A 21,952-nucleotide genomic window follows, 5' to 3' on the forward strand; every position below is an offset into this window, starting at 1 on the left:
TCATCTGTAAAATGGGGATGAAGATTGTGAGCCCCCCCGTGGGACAACCTGATCTCCTTGTAACCTCCCCAGCGCTTACAACAGTGCTTGGCACATAGTAAGCATTTAATAAATGTCATTATTATTATTATGTGTAGTAGTAGTATTATAGTAATGCCATTATTACTATTATTATTATCATTATTATTATAGTAAGCGCTTAATAAATGCCACCATTATCATTATCATTCTCAATTCCAAGTCTGTTTTTATTGTCGCAAAATATGTGAAGAATAAAACATCGGAAATCAATGAAGACGTGTTTTAAATCCAACCCCTTTTAGACTGTGAGCCCACTGTTGGGTAGGGACTGTCTCTATATGTTGTCAACTTGTACTTCCCAAGCACTTAGTCCAGTGCTGTGCACACAGTAAGCGCTCAATAAATACGATTGATTGATTGATCCAACGCTTTGCACATAGTAAGCGCTTAACAAATACCATTATTATCATTACCATTATTATCCATTCAATCGTATTTATTGAGCGCTTACTGTGTGCAGAGCACTGGACTAAGCACTTGGGAAGTACAAGTTAGCAACATATTATTATCATTATTTTATTATTATTAAAGGCAGGTTGGGCCTGTGAACGTACCTGCTACCAGGTGAAGCTGAAATACTCAACACATGTGAGCTTCCAAATAAATATCTGGAATGGAAGCTTGTCAACTGGCAGGAAATGTGTCTGCTGATTCTACTGTATTGGACTCTCCCAAGTGCTTAGTTTATTTGTGTTAATGTCGGTCTCACCCTCTAGACTGTAAGTCTGTTGTGGGCGGGGAAGATGTCAGTTTATTGCTTTATTGCTTTATTGCGGGGAAGATGTCAGTTTATTGCTTCACTGTACGCTCTGGAAAGCTTAGTACAGGCCTCCGCACCCAGTAATCATTCATTCATTCATTCAGTCGCATTTATCGAGCGCTTACCGTGTGCACAGCCCTGTACTAAGCGCTTGGGAAGTACAAATCAGCAACGTACAGAGACGGTCCCTACCCGACAGCGGGGTCACAGTCTAGAATCAATCAATCAACCGTATTTATTGAGCGCTTACTGTGTGCCGAGCACTGTACTAAGTGCTTGGGAAGTACAAGTTGGCGACATAAGGGGGAGACAGACAACAAAACAGAACATATTAGCAAAATAAAATAAATAGAATAAATATGTACAGATAAAATAGAGTAATAAATGGGTACAAACATATGTACATATATACAGGTGCTGTGGGGAGGGGAATCAATCAATCAATCGTATTTATTGAGCGCTTACTGTGTGCAGAGCACTGTACTAAGTGCTTGGGAAGTACAAATCGGCAACGTACAGAGACGGTCCCTACCCAACAGCGGGCTCGCAGTCTAGAATCAATCAATTTATTGAGCGCTTACTGTGTGCCGAGCACCACACTAAGCGCTTGGGAAGTACAAGTTGGCGACATAAGGGGGAGACAGACAACAAAACAGAACATATTAACAAAATAAAATAAATAGAATAAATACGTACAAGTAAAATAGAGTAATAAATAGGCACAAACATATATGCATATATACAGGTGCTGTGGGGAGGAGAATCAATCAATCAATCATATTTATTGAGCGCTTACTATGTGCAGAGCACTGTACTAAGCGCTTGGGAAGTACAAGTTGGCAACATATAGAGACGGTCCCTACCCAACAGTGGGCTCACAGTCTAGAAGGGGGAGGGGGGGAAGGAGGTAAGGCGGGGGGATCGCTCAATAAATTCGATTGACTGAAATGAATGAACGCTCTGCACACAGTAAGTGCTCAAGAATTACCACTGATTGATTGATTGAGCCTTATATATGTTTGTACTTATTTATTACTCTATTTATTGATTTATTTTACTTGTACATATCTATTCTATTTATTTTATTTTGTTAATATGTTTGGTTTTGTTCTCTGTCTCCCCCTTCTAGACTGTGAGCCCACTGTTGGGTAGGGACCGTCTCTAGATGTTGCCAACTTGGACTTCCCAAGCGCTTAGTCCAGTGCTCTGCACACAGTAAGCGTTCAATAAATACGATTGATTGATTGAGGTAAGGCGGGGGGATCGCTCAATAAATTCGATTGACTGAAATGAATGAATGCTCTGCACATAGTAAGTGCGCAAGAATTACCACTGATTGATTGAGCCTTATATATGTTTGTACATATTTATTACTCTATTTATTTATTTGACTTGTACATATCTATTCTATTTATTTTATTTTGTTAGTATGTTTGGTTTTGTTCTCTGTCTCCCCCTTCTCGACTGTGAGCCCGCTGTTGGGTAGGGACTGTCTCTCTATGTTACTTCCCAAGCGCTTAGTCCAGTGCTCTGCACACAGTAAGTGCTCAATAAATACGATTGATTGATTGATTGATTGATTGATTGATTTCAGCACATGGGGCCCGGCAATGACTGACAGATGATCACCGCCGGGGTCCTGGGACGAAATCTCGTGTCAGCGGGCTGGTGTTCAGTGTGCATTTCCTCCCGAGCTACATCTGGCTGCTTCAGACGTCAACAGTGCTCCGCACATAGTAAGCGCTTAACAAATGCCATTATTATTATTATTATTATTATTATTATTATTACTCACATCCAGGGCTTCGGAGATATCTTCGGCGCCTCCAGACACATTCTCAGTTGCCTTCAGCTTCCAAGCCACCTGGTCCAGCCATTTGTGCTCAGTCTCCAGGTAGCCTAACAACTCACACCAACACGCCCAAACTTCCTGCGGAGGAAACGCTGAGATGTCGCTTTCAATCAATCGATCAATTGTATTTACTGAGCGCTTACTGTGTGCAGAGCACTGTACTAAGCGCTTTCCCGGCTATCGGAAGGCTTCTAAGGTGGGAAGTGCCTCCTCATTTCTATCACCGCACATGGAATACCTGGGAAAAGACTACATTCTTTGGGGAATTCCACTGATTGAAAGCTACAAGAGTTTCATCCGTTCATTCAATTGCATTTATTGAGTGCCTGCTATGTGCCAAGCACTGTACTGAGCGCTTGGGAAGCCCAAGTTGGCAACATATGGAGATGGTCCCTACCCGACAGCGGGCTCACAGTCTAGAAGGAGTTTGTTCTCTCTGCCTAACCAGCACTCTCACCAATGATATATCAGGAGCTCCAGAGTATCCTTCCCCTCCCCACAGCACCTGTATAATAATAATAATAAAATAATAATGATGGCATTTATTAAGCGCTTACTATGTGCAAAGCACTGTTCTAAGCGCTGGGGAGGTTACAAAGTGATCAGGTTGTCCCACGGGGGGCTCACAGCCACTGCTGGGTAGGGACCGTCTCTATATGTTGCCAACTTGGACTTCCCAAGTGCTCAGTACAGTGCTCTGCACACAGTAAGCGCTCAATAAATACGATTGATTGATTGATTGATTAATCCCCATTTGACAGATGAGGGAACTGAGGCCCAGAGAAGTGAAATGACCTGCCCAAAGTCACCCAGCTGACAATTGCCGGAGCCGGGATTTGAACCCGTGACCTTGGACTCCAAAGTCCGTGCTCTTTCCACAGAGCCACGCTGCTTCTCGCTGTACATATTTATTATTCTATTTATTTTACATTCTATATTTTGTTAATATGTTCTGTTTTGTTGTCTGTCTCCCCCTTATGTCGCCAACTTGTACTTCCCAAACGCTTAGTACAGTGCTCTGCACACAGGAAGCGCTCAATAAATACGACTGATTAACTGATTCTAGACTGTGAACCCCCTGTCGGGTAGGGACCGTCTCTGTACGTTGCCGATTTGTACTTCCCAAGCGCTTATGTTCTATTTATTTATTATGCTATTTATTTATTTTACTTGTACATATTTATTCTATTTATTTTATTTGGTTTAAATGTTTTGTTTTGTTGTCTCTCTCCCCCTTCTAGACTGTTTGTACACATTTATTACTCTATTTTACTTGTACATATTTATTCTATTTATTTTATTTGGTTTAAATGTTTTGTTTTGTTGTCTCTCTCCCCCTTCTAAACTGTTTGTACATATTTATTACTCTATTTTACTTGTACATATTTATTCTATTTATTTTATTTGGTTAATATGTTTTGTTTTCTGTCTCCCCCTTCTAGACTGTGAGCCCGCTGTTGGGTAGGGACTGTCTCTAGATGTTGCCAACTTGGACTTCCCAAGCGTTTAGTCTAGTGCTCTGCACACAGTAAGCGCTCAATAAATACGATTGAATGAATGAATATGTTGCAAACTTGGACTTCCCAAGCGCTTAGTCCAGTGCTCTGCACACAGTAAGTGCTCAATAAATATGATTGAATGAATATGTTGCAAACTTGGACTTCCCAAGCGCTTAGTACAGTGCTGTGCACACAGTAAGCGCTCAATAAATACGATTGAATGAATGAATGAATATGTTGCAAACTTGTACTTCCCAAATGCTTAGTACAGTGCTCTGCACACAGTAAGCGCTCAATACGATTGAATGAATGAATGAATATGTTGCCAACTTGTACTTCCCAAGCATTTAGTCCAGTGCTCTGCACACAGTAAGCGCTCAATAAATACGATTGAATGAATGAATATGTTGCAAACTTGGACTTCCCAAGCGCTTAGTCCAGTGCTCTGCACACTGTAAGCGCTCAATAAATATGATTGAATGAATGAATATGTTGCAAACTTGTACTTCCCAAATAATTAGTACAGTGCTCTGCACACAGTAAGTGCTCAATAAATACTATTGAATGAATGAATGAATATGTTGCCAACTTGTACTTCCCAAGCGTTTAGGCCAGTGCTCTGCACACAGTAAGCACTCAATAAATACGATTGAATGAATGAGTGAATATGTTGCAAACTTGTACTTCCCAAGTGCTTAGTCCAGTGCTCTACACACAGTAAGCGCTCAATAAATATGATTGAATGAATGAATGTGTTGCAAACTTGTACTTCCCAAATGCTTAGTCCAGTGCTCTGCACACAGTAAGCGCTCAATAAATACAATTGAATGAATGAATGAATATGTTGCAAACTTGTACTTCCCAAGCGCTTAGTCCAGTGCTCTGCGCACAGTAAGCACTTAATAAATACGATTGAATGAATATGTTGCAAACTTGCACTTCCCAAGCATTTAGTCCAGTGCTCTGCACACAGTAAGCGCTCAATAAAAACGATTGAATGAATGAATGAATATGTTGCAAACTTGGACTTCCCAAGCGCTTAGTCCAGTGCTCTGCACACAGTAAGCGCTCAATAAATATGATTGAATGAATGAATATGTTGCAAACTTGTACTTCCCAAATGTTTAGTACAGTGCTCTGCACACAATAAGCGCTCAATAAATATGATCGAATGAATGAATATGTTGCAAACTTGTACTTCCCAAATGCTTAGTCCAGTGCTTTGCACACAGTAAGCGCTCAATCAATACGATTGAATGAATGAATGAATATGTTGCAAACTTGTACTTCCCAAGCGCTTAGGCCAGTGCTCTGCACACAGTAAGCGCTCAATAAATATGATTGAATGAATGAATATGTTGCAAACTTGGACTTCCCAAGCGCTTAGTCCAGTGCTCTGCACACAGTAAGCGCTCAATAAATACGATTGAATGAATGGATGAATCTATTTTTGCCTCAGAGAGTCATTTTTTTTTAGATAACATTAGATTATATGGAGTGTTGTCTTGGTGCCCAGCGAATTATGCGTCACTTGTCAGAATGTCTCCTTATCGGATCCTCCTCATCCCAAAGGGAAAGCTAAGGCTCATAGTTTTGGAGTTCCTTCATTGCCTGACATTTATTATTGTTATTATTATTATCATCATTGTCATCATTATGGTATTTTTAAACACTTACTACGTGCTAAGCACAGCTCTAAGTAATGATAATGGCATTTATTAAGCGCTTACTATGTGCAAAGCACTGTTCTAAGTGCTGGGGAGGTTACAAGGTGATCAGGTTGTCCCACGGGCGGCTCACAGACTTAATCCCCACTGTACAGATGAGGTAACTGAGGCACAGAGAAGTGAAGGGACTTGCCCAAAGTCACACAGCTGGCAAGTGCGGAGCCGGGATTCGAACCCATGACCTCTGACTCCAAAGCCCGGGCTCTTGCCACTGAACCACGCTGCTTCTCTACTTCCTGTTCCTCCTTTTCCTCTTAATAATTACTATTAATCGTTAATAAGTATTAATAAGCGCCAAGTAGATCAGGTAGGACACAGTCTCTTTTTTATGATCGTATTTATTGAGCGCTTACTGTGTGCAGAGCACTGTACTAAGCGCTTGGGAAGGACAAGTTGGCAACATATAGAGACGGTCCCTACCCGACAGTGGGCTCACAGTCTAGAAGGGGGAGAATATTCATTCAATCGTATTTATTGAGCGCTTACTGTGTGCTGAGCACTGTACTAAGCGCTTGGGAAGGACAAGCTGGCAACATATAGAGACGGTCCCTACGCAACAGTGGGCTCACAGTCTAGAAGGGGGAGAATATTCATTCAATCATATTTATTGAGCACTTACTGTGTGTAGAGCACTGTACTAAGCGCTTGGGAAGGACAAGTTGGCAACATCTAGAGACGGTCCCTACCCAACAGTGGGCTCACAGTCTAGACGGATGTCATATGTCATAGAGAAGCAGTGTGGCTCAGTGGAAAGGAGTTGCATGGTAAAGGCCACCCGTCGTTCTCCCGACTGAGGCAAGTTCCCTCATCTGTAAAATGGGGATGAAGACTGTGAGCCCCCCGTGGGACAACCTGATCACCCTGTAACCTCCCCGGCACTTAGAACAGTGCTTTGCACATAGTAAGCGCTTAATAAATGCCATTATTATTATTATTATCCAGCAGTGAGCCCCCCGTGGGACAACCTGGTCACCCTGTAACCTCCCCGGCGCTTAGAACAGTGCTTTGCACATAGTAAGCACTTAATAAATGCCATAAAAAAAGGAGTTGCGTGGTAGAGGCCACTAGTCATTCTCCCGACTGAGGCAAATTCCGTCATCTGTAAAATGGGGATGAAGACTGTGAGCCCCCCGTGGGACAACCCGATCACCTTGTAACCTCCCCGGCGCTTAGAACAGTGCTTTGCACATAGTAAGCGCTTAATAAACGCCAGAAAAAAAAAGGAGTTGCGTGGTCGAGGCCACCCGTCGTTGTCCCGACTGAGGCAAGTTCCCTCATCTGTAAAATGGGGATTAAGACTGTGGGCCCCCCGTGGGACAACCTGATGGCCTTGTAACCTTCCCAGCGCTTAGAACAGTGCTTGGCACATAGTAAGCGCTTAATAAATGCCAATAAAAAAAAAAGGAGTTGCGTGGTAGAGGCCACCCGGCGTTCTCCCGACTGAGGCAAGTTCCCTCATCTACAAAATGGGGATTAAGACGGTGAGCCCCCCGTGGGACAACCTGATCTAACTGTAACCTCCCCAGCGCTTAGAACAGTGCTTGGCACATAGTAAGTGCTTAATAAATGCCATTAAAAAAAAAAAGGAGTTGCGTGGTAGAGGCCACCTGTCGTTCTCCCGACTGAGGCAAATTCCTTCATCTGTAAAATGGGGGTGAAGACGGTGAGCTCCCCGTGGGACAACCTGATCACCTTGTAACCTCCCCGGCGCTTAGAACAGTGCTTGGCACATAGTAAGTGCTTAATAAATGCCATAAAAAAAAAAAGGAGTTGCATGGTCGAGGCCACCCGCTGTTCTCCCGACTGAGGCAAGTTCCCTCATCTGTAAAATGGGGATTAAGACTGTGAGCCCCCCGTGGGACAGCCCGATCACCTTGGAACCTAGTGAGCACTTAATAAATGCCATCATCACTATTATTATTGTTCTTATTAAGCGGCAACGTCCTACTTCTCAAGTGTGCGCTCAATAAATACGACTGAATGAAGGAATGAATTTCCCCAGAGACGGGGCCACTGGGGCGGGGGCGGGCGGGGGGTGCGATGGCTAAGCTCCCGTTTCTCCCGCTTTCGCTCGCGGGAGACTCGGGCGGCCACCGCCTCTTGGGATCAATCAATCGATCAATGGTATTTATGGAGCGCTTACTGATCAGAGGGGATGAAGAATGTGAGCCCCCCGTGGGACAATCTGATCACCTTGTAACTTCCCCGGTGATTAGAACAGTGCTTTGCACATAGTAAGCACTTAATGAATGCTATTATTATTATGAGGGCTACCGCCACGGAGAGCGACGGGAGCCACCGACCTCCAGCATCTTGCACTTCCCGAGGATCCGTCCGCCGAGCCGCTGGAAGTCGGCGACGAAGGCGTCCAGCTCGTTGCGCAGGGCTCCGTGGGCTGAGGGCGGGGCGCCGCACACCAGCCTCCTCGCCGACTCCGTCAGGGCCGCCACCTGCCCCTCCTTCTGGGACACCTCCTCCTTGCCTCTCTGCAAAATCCCACCGCGGGGCGGGGGCGGGGGGGAAGGAACGGCAGCCGAGGTCGGTCGATCCTACTTACTGAGCGCTCGCGGCACGCGGAGCGCCGTACTGGGGACCGAACGGCAGCGGGCCGGTCGATCCGATTTACCGAGCGCCGAACTGGGGACAGACCATCAGTGGGCCGGTCGATCCTATTTACCGAGCGCTGTACTGGGGACAGAACATCAGTCGGTCGGTCGATCCTATTTACTGAGCGCTCACGGCATGCAGAGCGCTGTACTGGGGACAGAACGGCAGTCGAGGTTGGTCAATCCTATTTACTGAACGCTCACTGCATGTAGAGCACTGTACTGGGGACAGAATGTCAGTGGGTCGGTCAATCCGATTTACCGAGAGCTGTACTGGGGACAGAATGGCAATCGAGGTCGATCAATCCTATTTACTGAGCGCTCACGGCATGCAGAACGCTGTACTGGGGACAGAACGGCAGTCCAGGTCAGTCAATCCTATTTACTGAGCGCTCACAGCATGCAGAGCGCTGTACTGGGGATAGAACGGCAGTGGGTCGGTCAATCCGATTTACCGAGCGCTGTACTGGGGACCAAATGTCAGTCCGGGTCGGTCAATCCGATTTACCGAGTGCTGTGTTGGGGACAGAACGGCAGTCCAGGTCGGTCAATCCTATTTACTGAGCGCTCACGGCATGCAGAGCGCTGTACTGGGGACAGAACGGCAGTCCAGGTCAGTCAATCCTATTTACTGAGCGCTCACGGCATGCAGAGCGCTGTACTGGGGACAGAACGGCAGTGGGCCGGTCGATCCGATTTACCGAGCGCCGTACTGGGGACAGAACAGCACTCCAGGTCGGTCAATCCTATTTACTGAGCGCTCACGGCACACAGAGCACTGTACTGGGGACAGAACGGCAGTCAAAGTCGGTCAATCCTATTTACTGAGCACTCATTGCGTGTAGAGCACTGTACTGGGGACAGAATGTTAGTGGGTCGGTCAATCCGATTTACCGAGCGCTGTACTGGGGACAGAACATCAGTCAGTCGGTCAATCCTATTTCCTGAGCGCTCACGGCATGCAGAGCGCTGTACTGGGGACAGAACGGCAGTCGAGGTCGGTCAATCCTATTTACTGAGAGCTCACTGCATGTAGAGCACTGTACTGGGGACAGAATGTCAGTGGGTCGGTCAATCCAATTTACCAAGAGCTGTACTGGGGACAGAATGGCAATCGAGGTCGATCAATCCTATTTACTGAGCGCTCACGGCATGCAGAACGCTGTACTGCGGACAGAACGGCAGTCCAGGTCAGTCAATCCTATTTACTGAGCGCTCACAGCATGCAGAGCGCTGTACTGGGGATAGAACGGCAGTGGGTCGGTCAATCCGATTTACCGAGCGCTGTACTGGGGACCAAATGTCAGTCCGGGTCGGTCAATCCGATTTACCGAGCGCTGTGTTGGGGACAGAACGGAAGTCCAGGTCGGTCAATCCTATTTACTGAGCGCTCACGGCATGCAGAGCGCTGTACTGGGGACAGAACGGCAGTCCAGGTCGGTCAATCCTATTTACTGAGCGCTCACGGCATGCAGAGCGCTGTACTGGGGACAGAACGGCAGTGGGCCGGTCGATCCGATTTACCGAGCGCCGTACTGGGGACAGAACAGCAGTCCAGGTCGGTCAATCCGATTTACCGAGCACTGTACTGGGGACAGAATGGCAGTCCAGGTCGGTCAATCCTATTTACTGAGCGCTCACGGCATGCAGAGCGCTGTACTGGGGACAGAACGGCAGTCGAGGTTGGTCAATCCGATTTACCGAGCACTGTACTGGGGACAGAATGTCAGTGGGCTGGCCAATCCTATTTACTGAGTGCTCACGGCATGCAGAGCACAGTACTGGGGACAGAATGTCAGTTGGTCATTCAATCCAATTTACCGAGCGCTGTACTGGGGACAGAACGTCAGTTGAGGTCGGTCAGTCCTATTTACTGAGCACTCACAGCATGCAGAGCACTGTACTGGGGATAGAACGGCAGTGGGTTGGTCAATCCGATTTACCGAGCGCTGTACTGGGGACCAAATGTCAGTCCGGGTTGGTCAATCCGATTTACCGAGTGCTGTACTGGGGACAGAACGGCAGTCAGTCCTTCAATCCTATATACTGAGTGCTCACGGCATGCAGGGCACGGTACTGGGGACAGAACATCAGTCCAGGTCGGTCAATCCTATTTACTGAGCGCTCATGGCACGCGGAGCGCTGTACTGGGGACAGAACGGCAGTGGGTCGGTCAATCCGATTTACCGAGCGCTGTACTGCCGGCAGTCCAGGTCAGTCACTCCTATTTACTGAGTGCTCACAACATGCAGAGCACTGTACTGGGGACAGCATGTCAGTCGAGGTCGGTCAATCTTATTTACTGAGCGCTCACGGCATGCAGAGCACTGTACTGGGGGCAGGGAGTCAGTGGGTCGGTCAATCCGATTTACCGAGCTCCGTACGGGGGACAGAACGGCAGTGGGTCGGTCGATCCGATTTACCGAGCGCTGCACTGGGGACGGAACATCAGTCCAGGTCGGTCAATCCTATTTACTGAGCGCTCAGTACAGCGCTCTGCACGCGGTTAGCACTCAAATCCCGGAGTCAGACTGCACGCACAAGTGATGGAGGGAAGGACCCGAGGTCAGGCCGCCGCTTCCGTTGATGATGACAATGGCATTTGTTAAGCGCTTACTATGTGCCGAGCACTATTCTAAGCGCTGGGGCGGGGCTACAGGGTGATCAGCTTGTCCCACGGGGGGCTCACAGTCTTAACCCCCATTTTCCAGCTGAGGGAACCGAGGCTCAGAGAAGTGAAGCGACTAGGCCGAGGTCACACGGCCGACAAGCGGCGGAGGTGGGATTCGAACCCATGACCTCTGCCTCCAGAGCCCGGGCTCTTTCCGCGGAGCCGCGCGGCTTCCCTTTCCGTCGCCGACGTGGCCTCACCGTCAGTTCCTCCACGGCTCCTTCCAACTCTTCCGGCGTCTTGTATTCGAAATCCCTCTGGAGGTACTCGGCTTCCGCTCGGCCCATCCAGTCGCGCAGCTCCGACAGATCTTTCCGAAGACCCACCGTCTTATCCAACCCGCCTTTTAGGGCCTCCTTCCTCGCCTGGACCTGAAACACAAGCCGAGCCACGCGTCACAAACGTGTCATCCGCTGTGTCGTTTTTTTTATGACCGCAAAGTGTTTATTCTGCGCCGCGCCACGCGGCACCAATGTGTCATCCGCTGTGTTGTTTTTTTATGACCGCAAAGTGTTTATTCTTCACCACACCACGCGTCACCAATGTGTCATCCGCTGTTTTTTTATGACCGCAAAGTGTTTATTCTGCGCCGTGCCACGCGTCACAAATGTGTCATCCACTGTGTTGCTTTTTTATGACCGCCAAGTGCTTATTCTGCGCCGCGCCACGCGTCACAAATGTGTCATCCGCTGTTTTTTTATGACCGCAAATGTTTATTCTGCGCTGTGCCACGTGTCACGAATGTGTCACCCGCTGTTTTTTTGACCGCAAAGTGTTTATTCTGCCCCGTGCCACGCGTCACCGATGTGTCATCTGCTGTGTCGTTTTTTTATGACCGCAAAGCGTTTATTCTGCGCTGTGCCACGCATCACAAATGTGTCATACGCTGTGTTGGTTTTTTTAAGACCGCAAAGTGTTTACTCTGCACCGTGCCACGCGTCACCAATGTGTCACCCACTGTTTTTTATGACCGCAAAGTGTTTATTCTGTGCTGTGCCAAGCGTCACCAATGTGTCATCCGCTGTGTTGTTTTTTTTATAACCGCAAACCAAATGTGTCATCCGCTGTATTGGTTTTTTTTTTTATGACCGCAAAATGTTTATTCTGCGCTGTGCCACGCGTCACGAATGTGTCATCCGCTGTGTTGGTTTTTTAATGACCGCCAAGTGTTTATTCTGCACCGTGCCACGTGTCACGAAAGTGTCACCCACTGTGTCGTTTTTTTATGACCGCAAAGTGTTTATTCTGTGCCGTGCCACGCATCGCCAATGTGTCATCCGCTGTTTTATGACCGCAAATGTTTATTCTGCGCTGTGCCACGCGTCACGAATGTGTCACCCGCTGTGTTGGTTTTTTTATGACCGCCAAAGTGTTTATTCTGCACCGTGCCACGCGTCACGAAAGTGTCACCCACTGTGTCTTTTTTTATGACCGCAAAGTGTTTATTCTGCGCCGTGCCACGCGTCACCAATGTGTCATCCGCTGTTTTTTTATGACCGCAAATGTTTATTAAGCGCTTACTATGTGCCAAGCACCGTTCTAAGTGCTGGGGAGGTTACAATAATAATAATGATCATAATGGTGGGATTTATTAAGCACTTACTATGTGCAAAGCACTGTTTTAAGCGCTGGGGAGGTTACAGGCGATCGGGTTGTCCCACGGGGGGCTCACAGTCTTCATCCCCGTTTTCCAGATGAGGGAACTGAGGCCCAGAGAAGTGAAGTGACTCGCCCAGAGTCCCACAGCCGACAATTGGCGGGGCCGGGATCTGAACCGACGACCTCTGACTCCAAAGCCCGGGCTCTTTCCACCGAGCCGCGCTGCTTGGGCTTCCCACGCGCTTAGTACAGTGCTCCGCACGCAGTAAGCGCTCAATAAATACGAGTGAACGAACGAAGGAGCCTCCCTACCTGCTGGCAAATGTGATCCCACCGCGCGTTGAGGTCCGTGAGCTCGGCCTGGAGGCCGGAGGCGAATCGCGACTCGGCTTCGCTCTGCATCTGCTGCCCCGTGGCGTTCACGCTGCTCCAGCTGGGACGGAGGGTCTGGATGTCGTTAACTAAAACCTAGAGAACGGCCGATCCTTCCGTCAATCGCTATCTTTTTTTTGTTTTTATAATAATAATAATAATGATGATGGCATTTATTAAGCGCTTACTACGTGCCAAGCACTGTTCTAAGCGCCGGTGAGGTGACAAGGTGATCAAGTTGTCCCAGGGGGGGTTCACAGCCTTCATCCCCATTTTCCAGATTCATTCAATCATATTTATTGAGCGCTTACTGTGTGCAGAGCACTGTACTAAGTGCTTGGGAAGTACAAGTTGGCAATGAGGCCAGATGAGGTCACTGAGGCCCGGAGAAGTGAAGTGACTGGCCCAGAGTCACCCAGCTGACAGCTGGCAGAGCCGGGATTTGAACCCATGACCTCGGACTCCAAAGCCCGGGCTCTTTCCACTGACAGGGCACCGAGCGGCAGTTTAAATAGCAATCGGGATTCCTGCTCTCGAGGAGCTTGCAATCAAGCGGGGGAGAAAAAGGCTACAATAAAGTACAGAGCGGAATCAATCAATCAATCAATCAATCAATCGTATTTATTGAGTGCTTACTATGTGCAGAGCACTATACTAAGCGCTTGGGAAGTACAAATTGGCAACATATAGGAACAGAATAAAAAAGGTAGATACAAAGACACACTGTGAGTTCTTCCACACTTCAGCAATGTATGCACAACCTCTTAAGCACAGGGGTACAAACAACACAAGACATTCTAGTCTCGGCTCAGCGGAAAGAGCCCGGGCTTTGGAGTCCGAGGTCATGGGTTCAAATCCCGGCTCGGCCCATTGTCAGCTCTGTGACTTTGGGCAAGTCACTTCACTTCTATGTGCACCAGTTACCTCATCTGTAAAATGGGGATGAAGACTGTGAGCCCCCCGTGGGACATACTGGTCACCTTGTAACCTCCCCAGCGCTTAGAACAGTGCTTTGCACATAGTAAGCGCTTAATAAATGCCATTATTATTATTGTTATTGTGGGGATGAAGACTGTCAGCCCCCTGTGGGACAACCTGCTCACTTTGTAACCTCCCCAGTGCTTAGAACAGTGCTTTGCACATAGAAAGCACTTAATAAATGCCATTATCATTATTATAATTAATTCATTCATTGAATCGTATTTATTGAGCACTTACTGTGTGCAGAGCACTGTACTGAGCGCTTGGGAAGTCCAAGTTGGCAACATACAGAGAGACGGTCCCTACCCGACAGCGGGCTCACAGTCTAGGAGCAGGGGACCGAGAACAAAACAAAACATATTAACAAAAGGAAATAAAGAGAATAAATACGTACAAATAAAATCAATACAGTAATCAACCCCCTGGGTAGTACACTTGACCTGGATTTACTGTACTAAGTGCTTAGTGCAGCGTGGCTCAGTGGAAAGAGCCTGGGCTTTGGAGTCAGAGGTCATGGGTTTAAATCCTGGCTCCGCCAACTGTCAGCTGTGTGACTCTGGGCAAGTCACTTCACTTCTCTGGGTCTCAGTTCCCTCATCTGGAAAATGGGGATTAAAGCTGTGAGCCCCCCGGGGGACAACCTGATCACCTTGTCACTTCCCCGGCGCTTAGAACAGTGCTTTGCACATCGTAAGCGCTTAATAAATACCGATATTATTATTATTATTAATAAATGCGATTGATTGATTGATTGATTTACAGCGGCTCCAGTCGGTTCCGCTGAAGAGCCGGGCCCCATGTAGCAGTCAGAAGGAGATCGGCGCTGACTACTGTTTGAGTGGAGGATCGGGGCCCTCCTCAATCCGGGCCCGGCCGCCGGGAAGAGCCGGACTACTTACCGTGCACTGCTCCAGCTGCTTCTCCAGGACGTCGGGGTCTCCCAGAGCGGGCCGCTCCTCCGTGAGGAAAACGTCCACTTCGGCCATCCACTTCTTCAGGGTTTCGATGTCGTTCTGGAATAATAATAATAACGACAGCATTTAGTAAGCGCTTACTATGTGCAAAGCACTGTTCTAAGCGCTGGGGAGGTTCCAAGGTGATCAGGTGGTCCCATGGGGGGCTCACAGTCTTCATCCCCATTTTCCAGATGAGGTCACTGAGGCCTGGAGAAGTGAAGTGACTTGCCCAAAGTCACCCAGCTGACAATTGGTGGAGCCGGGATTTGAACCCATGACCTCTGACTCCAAAGCCCGGGCTCTTTCCACTGAGCCAAGCTGCTTCCCCACGGGGGGCTCACAGTCTTAATCCCCATTTTACAGATGAGGTCACTGAGGCCCAGAGAAGTGAAGTGACTTGCCCGAAGTCACACAGCTGACAACTGGCGGAGCCGGGATTTGAACCCATGACCTCTGACTCCAAAGCCCGGGCTCTTTCCACTGAGCCACGCTGCTTCTCCACTGAGCCAAGGAAGGACAGAGGGAGAGATCAAGAGGCAGGGAGAGAATCAGAGAGAGAGATTCATTCATTCAATCGAGCGCTTACTGTGTGCACAGCACTGTACTAAGCGCTTGGGAAGTCCAAGTTGGCAACATATAGAGACGGTCCCTACCCGACAGCGTCTAGAAGACTGTGAAAAGATGGAAAGAGAAATAGAGAGAGAGATACAGGGTTGTCCCACGGGGGGTTCACAGTCTTCATATCCATTTTACAGATGAGGTAACTGAGGCACAGAGAAGTTAAGTCACTTGCCCAAAGTCACATAACTGAGGCACAGAGAAGTTAAGTGACTTGCCCAGAGTCACAGAGCTAAAATTGATAGAGCTGGAATTTGAACCCATGACCTTGAAATGCCAATAATGCCTAATAATAATAATGCCTAGTTTGGGCATTAATAATGCTAATGCCCAATAATGCCTAATAATAATAATGCCTAATTTAGGCATCAGGTAGAAGTTTTCTGTCTGTGGGAGGGGGTGTTAATACCTAAAACTAAGGCAACTGAGAAAATGATGTGTTTGCGCAACGGGAAATATTGCGACTTCAAACGCTATCTTTTGGACAAATAATTAATGAATAGAATCTACCCATTTTGTATCAAGATTGGGAAAGCACGCAAGCAGCCAAATAGAGGAAGAGTTGCCCAAACTAGTTTTCTAGTCCTTCTGGTCCTTCCCCTTTTAGACTGTGAGCCCACTGTTGGGTAGGGACCATCTCTATATGTTGCCAACTTGGACTTCCCAAGCGCTTAGTCCAGTGCTCTGCACACGGTAAGCGCTCAATAAATACGACTGATTGATTGATTGATTCTAGACTGTGAGCCCGTTGCCGGGTAGGGACTGTTGCCGACTTGGACTTCCCAAGCGCTTAGTCCAGTGCTCTGCACACAGTAAGCGCTCAATAAATACGATTGATTGATTGATTGATTGTAGAGCACACAGTGTGTGTGTGTGTGGGGGTGCAATTGTGTTACAATGAAAACGTCCCCAGTGTCAGCAGGGGAGGTGACTACCAATGGCTCTGGGTTTTCTGCCCAAAATAAATAGAGGAAGAGTTGCCCAAACTAGTTTTCTCGTCCTTCTAGTCCTTCCCCTTTTAGACTGTGAGCCCACTGTTGGGTAGGGACCATCTCTATATGTTGCCAACTTGGACTTCCCAAGCGCTTAGTCCAGTGCTCTGCACACAGTAAGTGCTCAATAAATACGACTGATTGATTGATTGATTGATTCTAGACTGTGAGCCCATTGCCGGGTAGGGACTGTTGCCGACTTGGACATCCCAAGCGCTTAGTCCAGTGCTCTGCACACAGTAAGCGCTCAATAAATACGATTGATTGATTGTAGAGCACACAGTGTGTGTGTGTGTGGGTGCAATAGTGTTACAATGAAAACGTCCCCAGTGTCAGCAGGGGAGGTGACTACCGATGACTCTGGGTTTTCTGCCAAAAAAAAATAGAGGAAGAGTTGTCCAAACTAGTTTTCCAGTTCTTCTAGTCCTTCCCCTTTTAGACTATGAGCCCACTGTTGGGTAGGGACTGTCTCTATATGTTGCCAACTTGGACTTCCCAAGCACTTAGTACAGTGCTCTGCACACAGTAAGCGCTCAATAAATATGATTGTTTGATTGTAGGGAATATGAGAGGACACAGTGTGTGTGTGGGGGTGCAACTGTGTTACAATGAAAACGACCCCAGTGTCAGCAGGGGAGGTGACTACCGATGACTCTGGGTTTTTTGCCAAAAAAAAATAGAGGAAGAGTTGCCCAAACTAGTTTTCTCGTCATCATCATCATCAATCGTATTTATTGAGCGCTTACTGTGTGCAGAGCACTGTACTAAGCGCTTGGGAAGTACAGGTCGTCCTTCTAGTCCTTCCCCTTTTAGACCGTGAGCCCACTGTTGGGTAGGGACCGTCTCTATATGTTGCCGACTTGGACTTCCCAAGCGCTTAGTCCAGCGCTCTGCACACAGTAAGCGCTCAATAAATACGACTGAATGAATGAATGCAGGGTGACCTCTTCGTTGAATTAGGACTGAACGAACGAATGAAGCCGGGGCGCGGGAGCCGGAGGAAACCGAAGCGGCCTCACCTGGTACTGGTGCAGTCGGGCCAACTGCCCTTCGAGCTTCTGGCCGACGTCGGCCAGCCGGGCCGAGGACTTCTTCCAGCGGGAGAGGAGCCCGGCGACCTCGGCCCGGTACTTGGGGCCCGCCTGGCGGGAGGAGGCCTTGCGGGCCAGCTCTTCCACGGCCATCCCCAGGGAGTCGAGGCCCGGCTGCTGCTCCCGCAGGGCCCGCTGCAGGGCCTGCCCGGGGAGACGGGATGGGGTGAGCGTCTGGAACCTGCCCCCGAGCCCAATTCCACGGAAACATTTCTGCTTCAAAGGCACAGCGTCCGCTCACCCCCCGGTTACGGACCGGAGAAAACACCGGCTGCCAAGCATTCACTCTAATCCGTTCCTGCGGCATTTATTAAAAGTAGCCGCGGATTCCTAACGCTCTTTTTTTATTCATCGACGTCCTTGCCGCTCTTTTTTTTTATTCATCGAGACTACTTAGAGCTCACCTCCTCCAGGAGGCCTTCCCAGACTGAGCCCCTTCCTTCCTCTCCCCCTCGTCCCCCTCTCCATCCCCCCCATCTTACCTCCTTCCCTTCCCCACAGTACCTGTATATATGGATATATGTTTGTACATATTTATTACTCTATTTACCGATCAATCAATCAATCAATCGTATTTATTGAGTACTTACTGTGTGCAGAGCACTGTACTAAGCTCTTGTACTAACCCCTCTCCATCCCCCCGTCTTACCTCCTTCCCTTCCCCACAGCACCTGTATATATGGATATATGTTTGTACATATTTATTACTCTATTTATTTATTTATTTTGCCTGCTCATATCTATTCTATTTATTTTATTTTGTTGTATGTTTGGTTTTGTTCTCTGTCTCCCCCTTTTAGACTGTGAGCCCACTGTTGGGTAGGGACTGTCTCTATATGTTGCCAACTTGGACTTCCCAAGCGCTTAGTAAGGAAGCGCTCAATAAATACAATTGATTGATTGATTGATTGATCGACGTCCTCGCCTTCCGTACTGCTTTCATAACAATCTTCGTAAGAGCGGCATTTGTTAAGTGCTTATTTTGTGTCGAGCACTGTACTGAGTGCAGCGTGGCTCGGTGGAAAGAATCAGGTTAGGGGTTCGAATCCCGGATCCGCCACATAGTGATGATAATAATGGTGGCATTTATTAAGTGCTTACTGTGTGCAAAGCACTGTTCTAAGCGCTGGGGAGGTTACAAGGTGATCGGGTTTGTCCCATGGCAGGCTCAGTCTTCATCCCCATTTGGCAGATGAGGTCACTGAGGCACAGAGAAGTGAAGCGGCTTGCCCAAAGTCACACAGCTGACAAGTGGCGGAGCCGGGATTTGAACCCATGACCTCTGACTCCAAAGCCCGGGCTCGTCCCACTGAGCCACGCTGCTCCACCACATGTCTGCTGTGTGACCTGGGGCAAGTCACTTAAATTCTCTGAGCCTCAGTGACCTCATCTGTCAAATGGGGATGGAGACTGCGAGCCCCATGTGGGACAACCTGATCATTAGGGAAGCAGCGTGGCTCAGTGGAAAGAGCCCGGGCCTTGGAGTCAGAGGTCATGGGTTCGAATCCCGACTCTGCCACATGTCTGCTGTGTGACCTTGGGTGAGTCACTTAACTTCTCTGAGCCTCAGTTACCTCATCTGTAAAATGGGGATTAAGACTGTGAGCCCCACATGGGACAACCTCATCACCTTGTATCCCCCCCAGCGCTTAGAGCAGTGCTTTGCACGTAGTAAGTGCTTAACAAATACCATTATTATTATTATTAAGCACTCAATAAATACCACTGAATGAATGAATGAACGAACCTGATCACCTTGTATCCTCCCAGCGCTTAGAACAGTGCCTTGCACATAGTAAGCGCTTAACAAATGCCATCATTATTATTATTATTATTACAAGCTAATCAGGTTGGACACAGTCCCTGGCCCTTATGGGGCTCCCAGTCTTAATCCCCATTTTACAGATGAGGTCACTGAGGCACAGAGAAGTGAAGTGACTTTCCTTTGAAGTCACACAGCAGACAAGGGCGGAGATTAGAATTAGAACCCAGGTCCTTCTGATTCCCAGGTCCGTGCTCTACCCATCAGGCCACGAGAAGCAGAGTGGCTCAGTGGAAAGAGCCCGGGCTTGGGAGCCAGAGGTCACGGGTTCAAATCCCGGCTCCGCTGCTTGTCAGCTGTGTGACTTTGGGCAAGACTGTGAGCCCGCTGTTGGGTAGGGACCGCCTCTATATGTTGCCAACTCGGACTTCCCAAGCGCTTAGTACAGTGCTCTGCACACAGTAAGCACTCAATAAATACAACTGAATGAATGAATAATAATAATAATAAATAATGATGGCATTTGTTAAGCATATCCTGTATATATGTATATACGCCTGTATGTATTTATTACTCTATTTATTTCGATTGTACATATTTATTCTATTTATTTTATTTTGTTAGTATGTTTGGTTTTGTTCTCTGTCTCCCCCTTTTAGACTGTGAGCCCACTGTTGGGTAGGGACTGTCTCTATATGTTGCCATTTTGTACTTCCCAAGCGCTTAGTACAGTGCTCTGCACACAGTAAGCGCTCAATAAATACGATTGATTGATTGATTGATTGATTAAGTGCTTACTATGTGCAAAGCACTGTTCTAAGCGCTGGGGAGGATACAAGGTGATCAGGTTGCCCCACGTGAGGCTCACAATCTTAATCCCCATTTTACAGATGAGGTAGCTGAGGCTCAAAGAAATGAAGTGACTTGCCCAAGAATGAATGAATGTATCCCCCAATCAATCAATCATATTTATTGAGCACTTACTGTGTGCAGAGCACTGTACTTAGCACTTGGGAAGGACAAGTTGGCAACATATAGAGACAGTCCCTACCCAACAGCCCCCAGCGCTTAGAACAGTGCTGGGCACATAGTAAGCGCTTAACAGATGCCATTGTTATTATTATTATTACAAGCTAATCAGGTTGGACACCGTCCCTGGCCCTTATGGGGCTCACAGTCTTAATCCCCACTTTACAGATGAGGTCACTGAGGCACGGAGAAGCCAAGTGACCTGCCTTAGGTCACACGACAGACAAGGGCGGAGATCAGAATTAGAACCCAGGTCCTAATCCTTTCACAGCAACTTACAACTTGAGGTTCGAATTCACGGCAACTTTATAAACGTCCAGTGACACGCCACCCATCTCACTTCGGTACTCTTGGAAATTAATAGGAGTAACAAGTCAGATTGGGAAGAAAAACAGCCCTTCGGAAAGCCTCAGAGACTCCTATAAAAATCACGCGCTCCATATTCAGCCGTAAAACGGCATTATAAATACCACTTTGGAGCTCTTGTGAGACAGAGACGACGATTATGTCTCAGCCGCACGTGATACCGTCAGGATTTCCCAATGATTTCAATAATCATTTCGATTTAAAGGGTCACCGGAAAGCCTTCCACTGTTTCCGACCGGTAAGTTTCCCAAAATACACCCCAACGGAGCCCCGTACCTTCAAATCCCTCAGCCTCCGCTCCATGGTCTCCCGTTCGGTAACAGCGACCTGAGGCACGGACAGTTCGGTCTCTGCCCGCTCGATCCACGTGAGGACGGTTCTCATTGTCTCCTGATAATGTGTAGGAGGCAAACTGTCAAAAACTTCATCGAAAGGAAAGAGAAAGAGAGAAAAATTAAACCGCTTCAAGCTCCGTTTTTACGTCCTCGCAGGCTGTCAGCGCATTCCGACGCGTTGCTTGGTTGTCCATGTGGGAACGGAAAATGTTTAATCATCTGTGGGCCAAGATTTATCACTTAATTCCCCTTGTTGTCTGTCGGCATTTCAGGTGTGCCTGGATCCACACAGGCGTGATTGTAGCACTTTGAGAATTAAAAAAATACATATATGAAGAAGTCCACTTGTGAAGGACTTTGAAGCAAGATGATGGTTTGATTTCCCAACATTCCCATCACGCTGGATTACAATTCGGGTATCAGAACAGTTTTGCCGGATGGACTAATAATTTCGACGGCCAAACCTAACGTGCTTAAAATATCTTTTGACGATAGAGTTATGCTCAGAACTGCTGCTGAAAGAACGCAGCGTGAACCAGACGGAAAACCCGACTTTCTCAGTTTTTCCCAGTAAGCTGAGGCAAGTAACGCTTACTATGTGCCAAGCAATGTCCTAAGCGCTGGGGGAGATACAAGGCGATCAGGTTCATTTGTT

The 21,952-nt window shown here is 47.8% G+C and overlaps 1 protein-coding gene across 1 annotated transcript in view; it reads right to left on the reverse strand.

Moving 5' to 3' along the window:
* The window catches only part of DMD (dystrophin), a 553,630-nt gene that overhangs the window by 374,006 nt on the left and 157,672 nt on the right, over positions 1 to 21,952 (reverse strand). Inside the window, exons 20-26 of the mRNA XM_038757068.1 lie at positions 21,239 to 21,384; positions 17,734 to 17,949; positions 15,048 to 15,161; positions 13,108 to 13,263; positions 11,397 to 11,567; positions 8,223 to 8,405; positions 2,637 to 2,771 (exon numbers count right to left, since the gene is read on the reverse strand). Coding sequence (XP_038612996.1) covers positions 2,637 to 2,771; positions 8,223 to 8,405; positions 11,397 to 11,567; positions 13,108 to 13,263; positions 15,048 to 15,161; positions 17,734 to 17,949; positions 21,239 to 21,384 — 1,121 coding nt within the window. The remainder of the gene's footprint in view (positions 1 to 2,636; positions 2,772 to 8,222; positions 8,406 to 11,396; positions 11,568 to 13,107; positions 13,264 to 15,047; positions 15,162 to 17,733; positions 17,950 to 21,238; positions 21,385 to 21,952) is intronic.

This window comes from Tachyglossus aculeatus, chromosome 15, assembly GCF_015852505.1.
Source record: "Tachyglossus aculeatus isolate mTacAcu1 chromosome 15, mTacAcu1.pri, whole genome shotgun sequence".
NCBI classification, from domain to species: domain Eukaryota; kingdom Metazoa; phylum Chordata; class Mammalia; order Monotremata; family Tachyglossidae; genus Tachyglossus; species Tachyglossus aculeatus.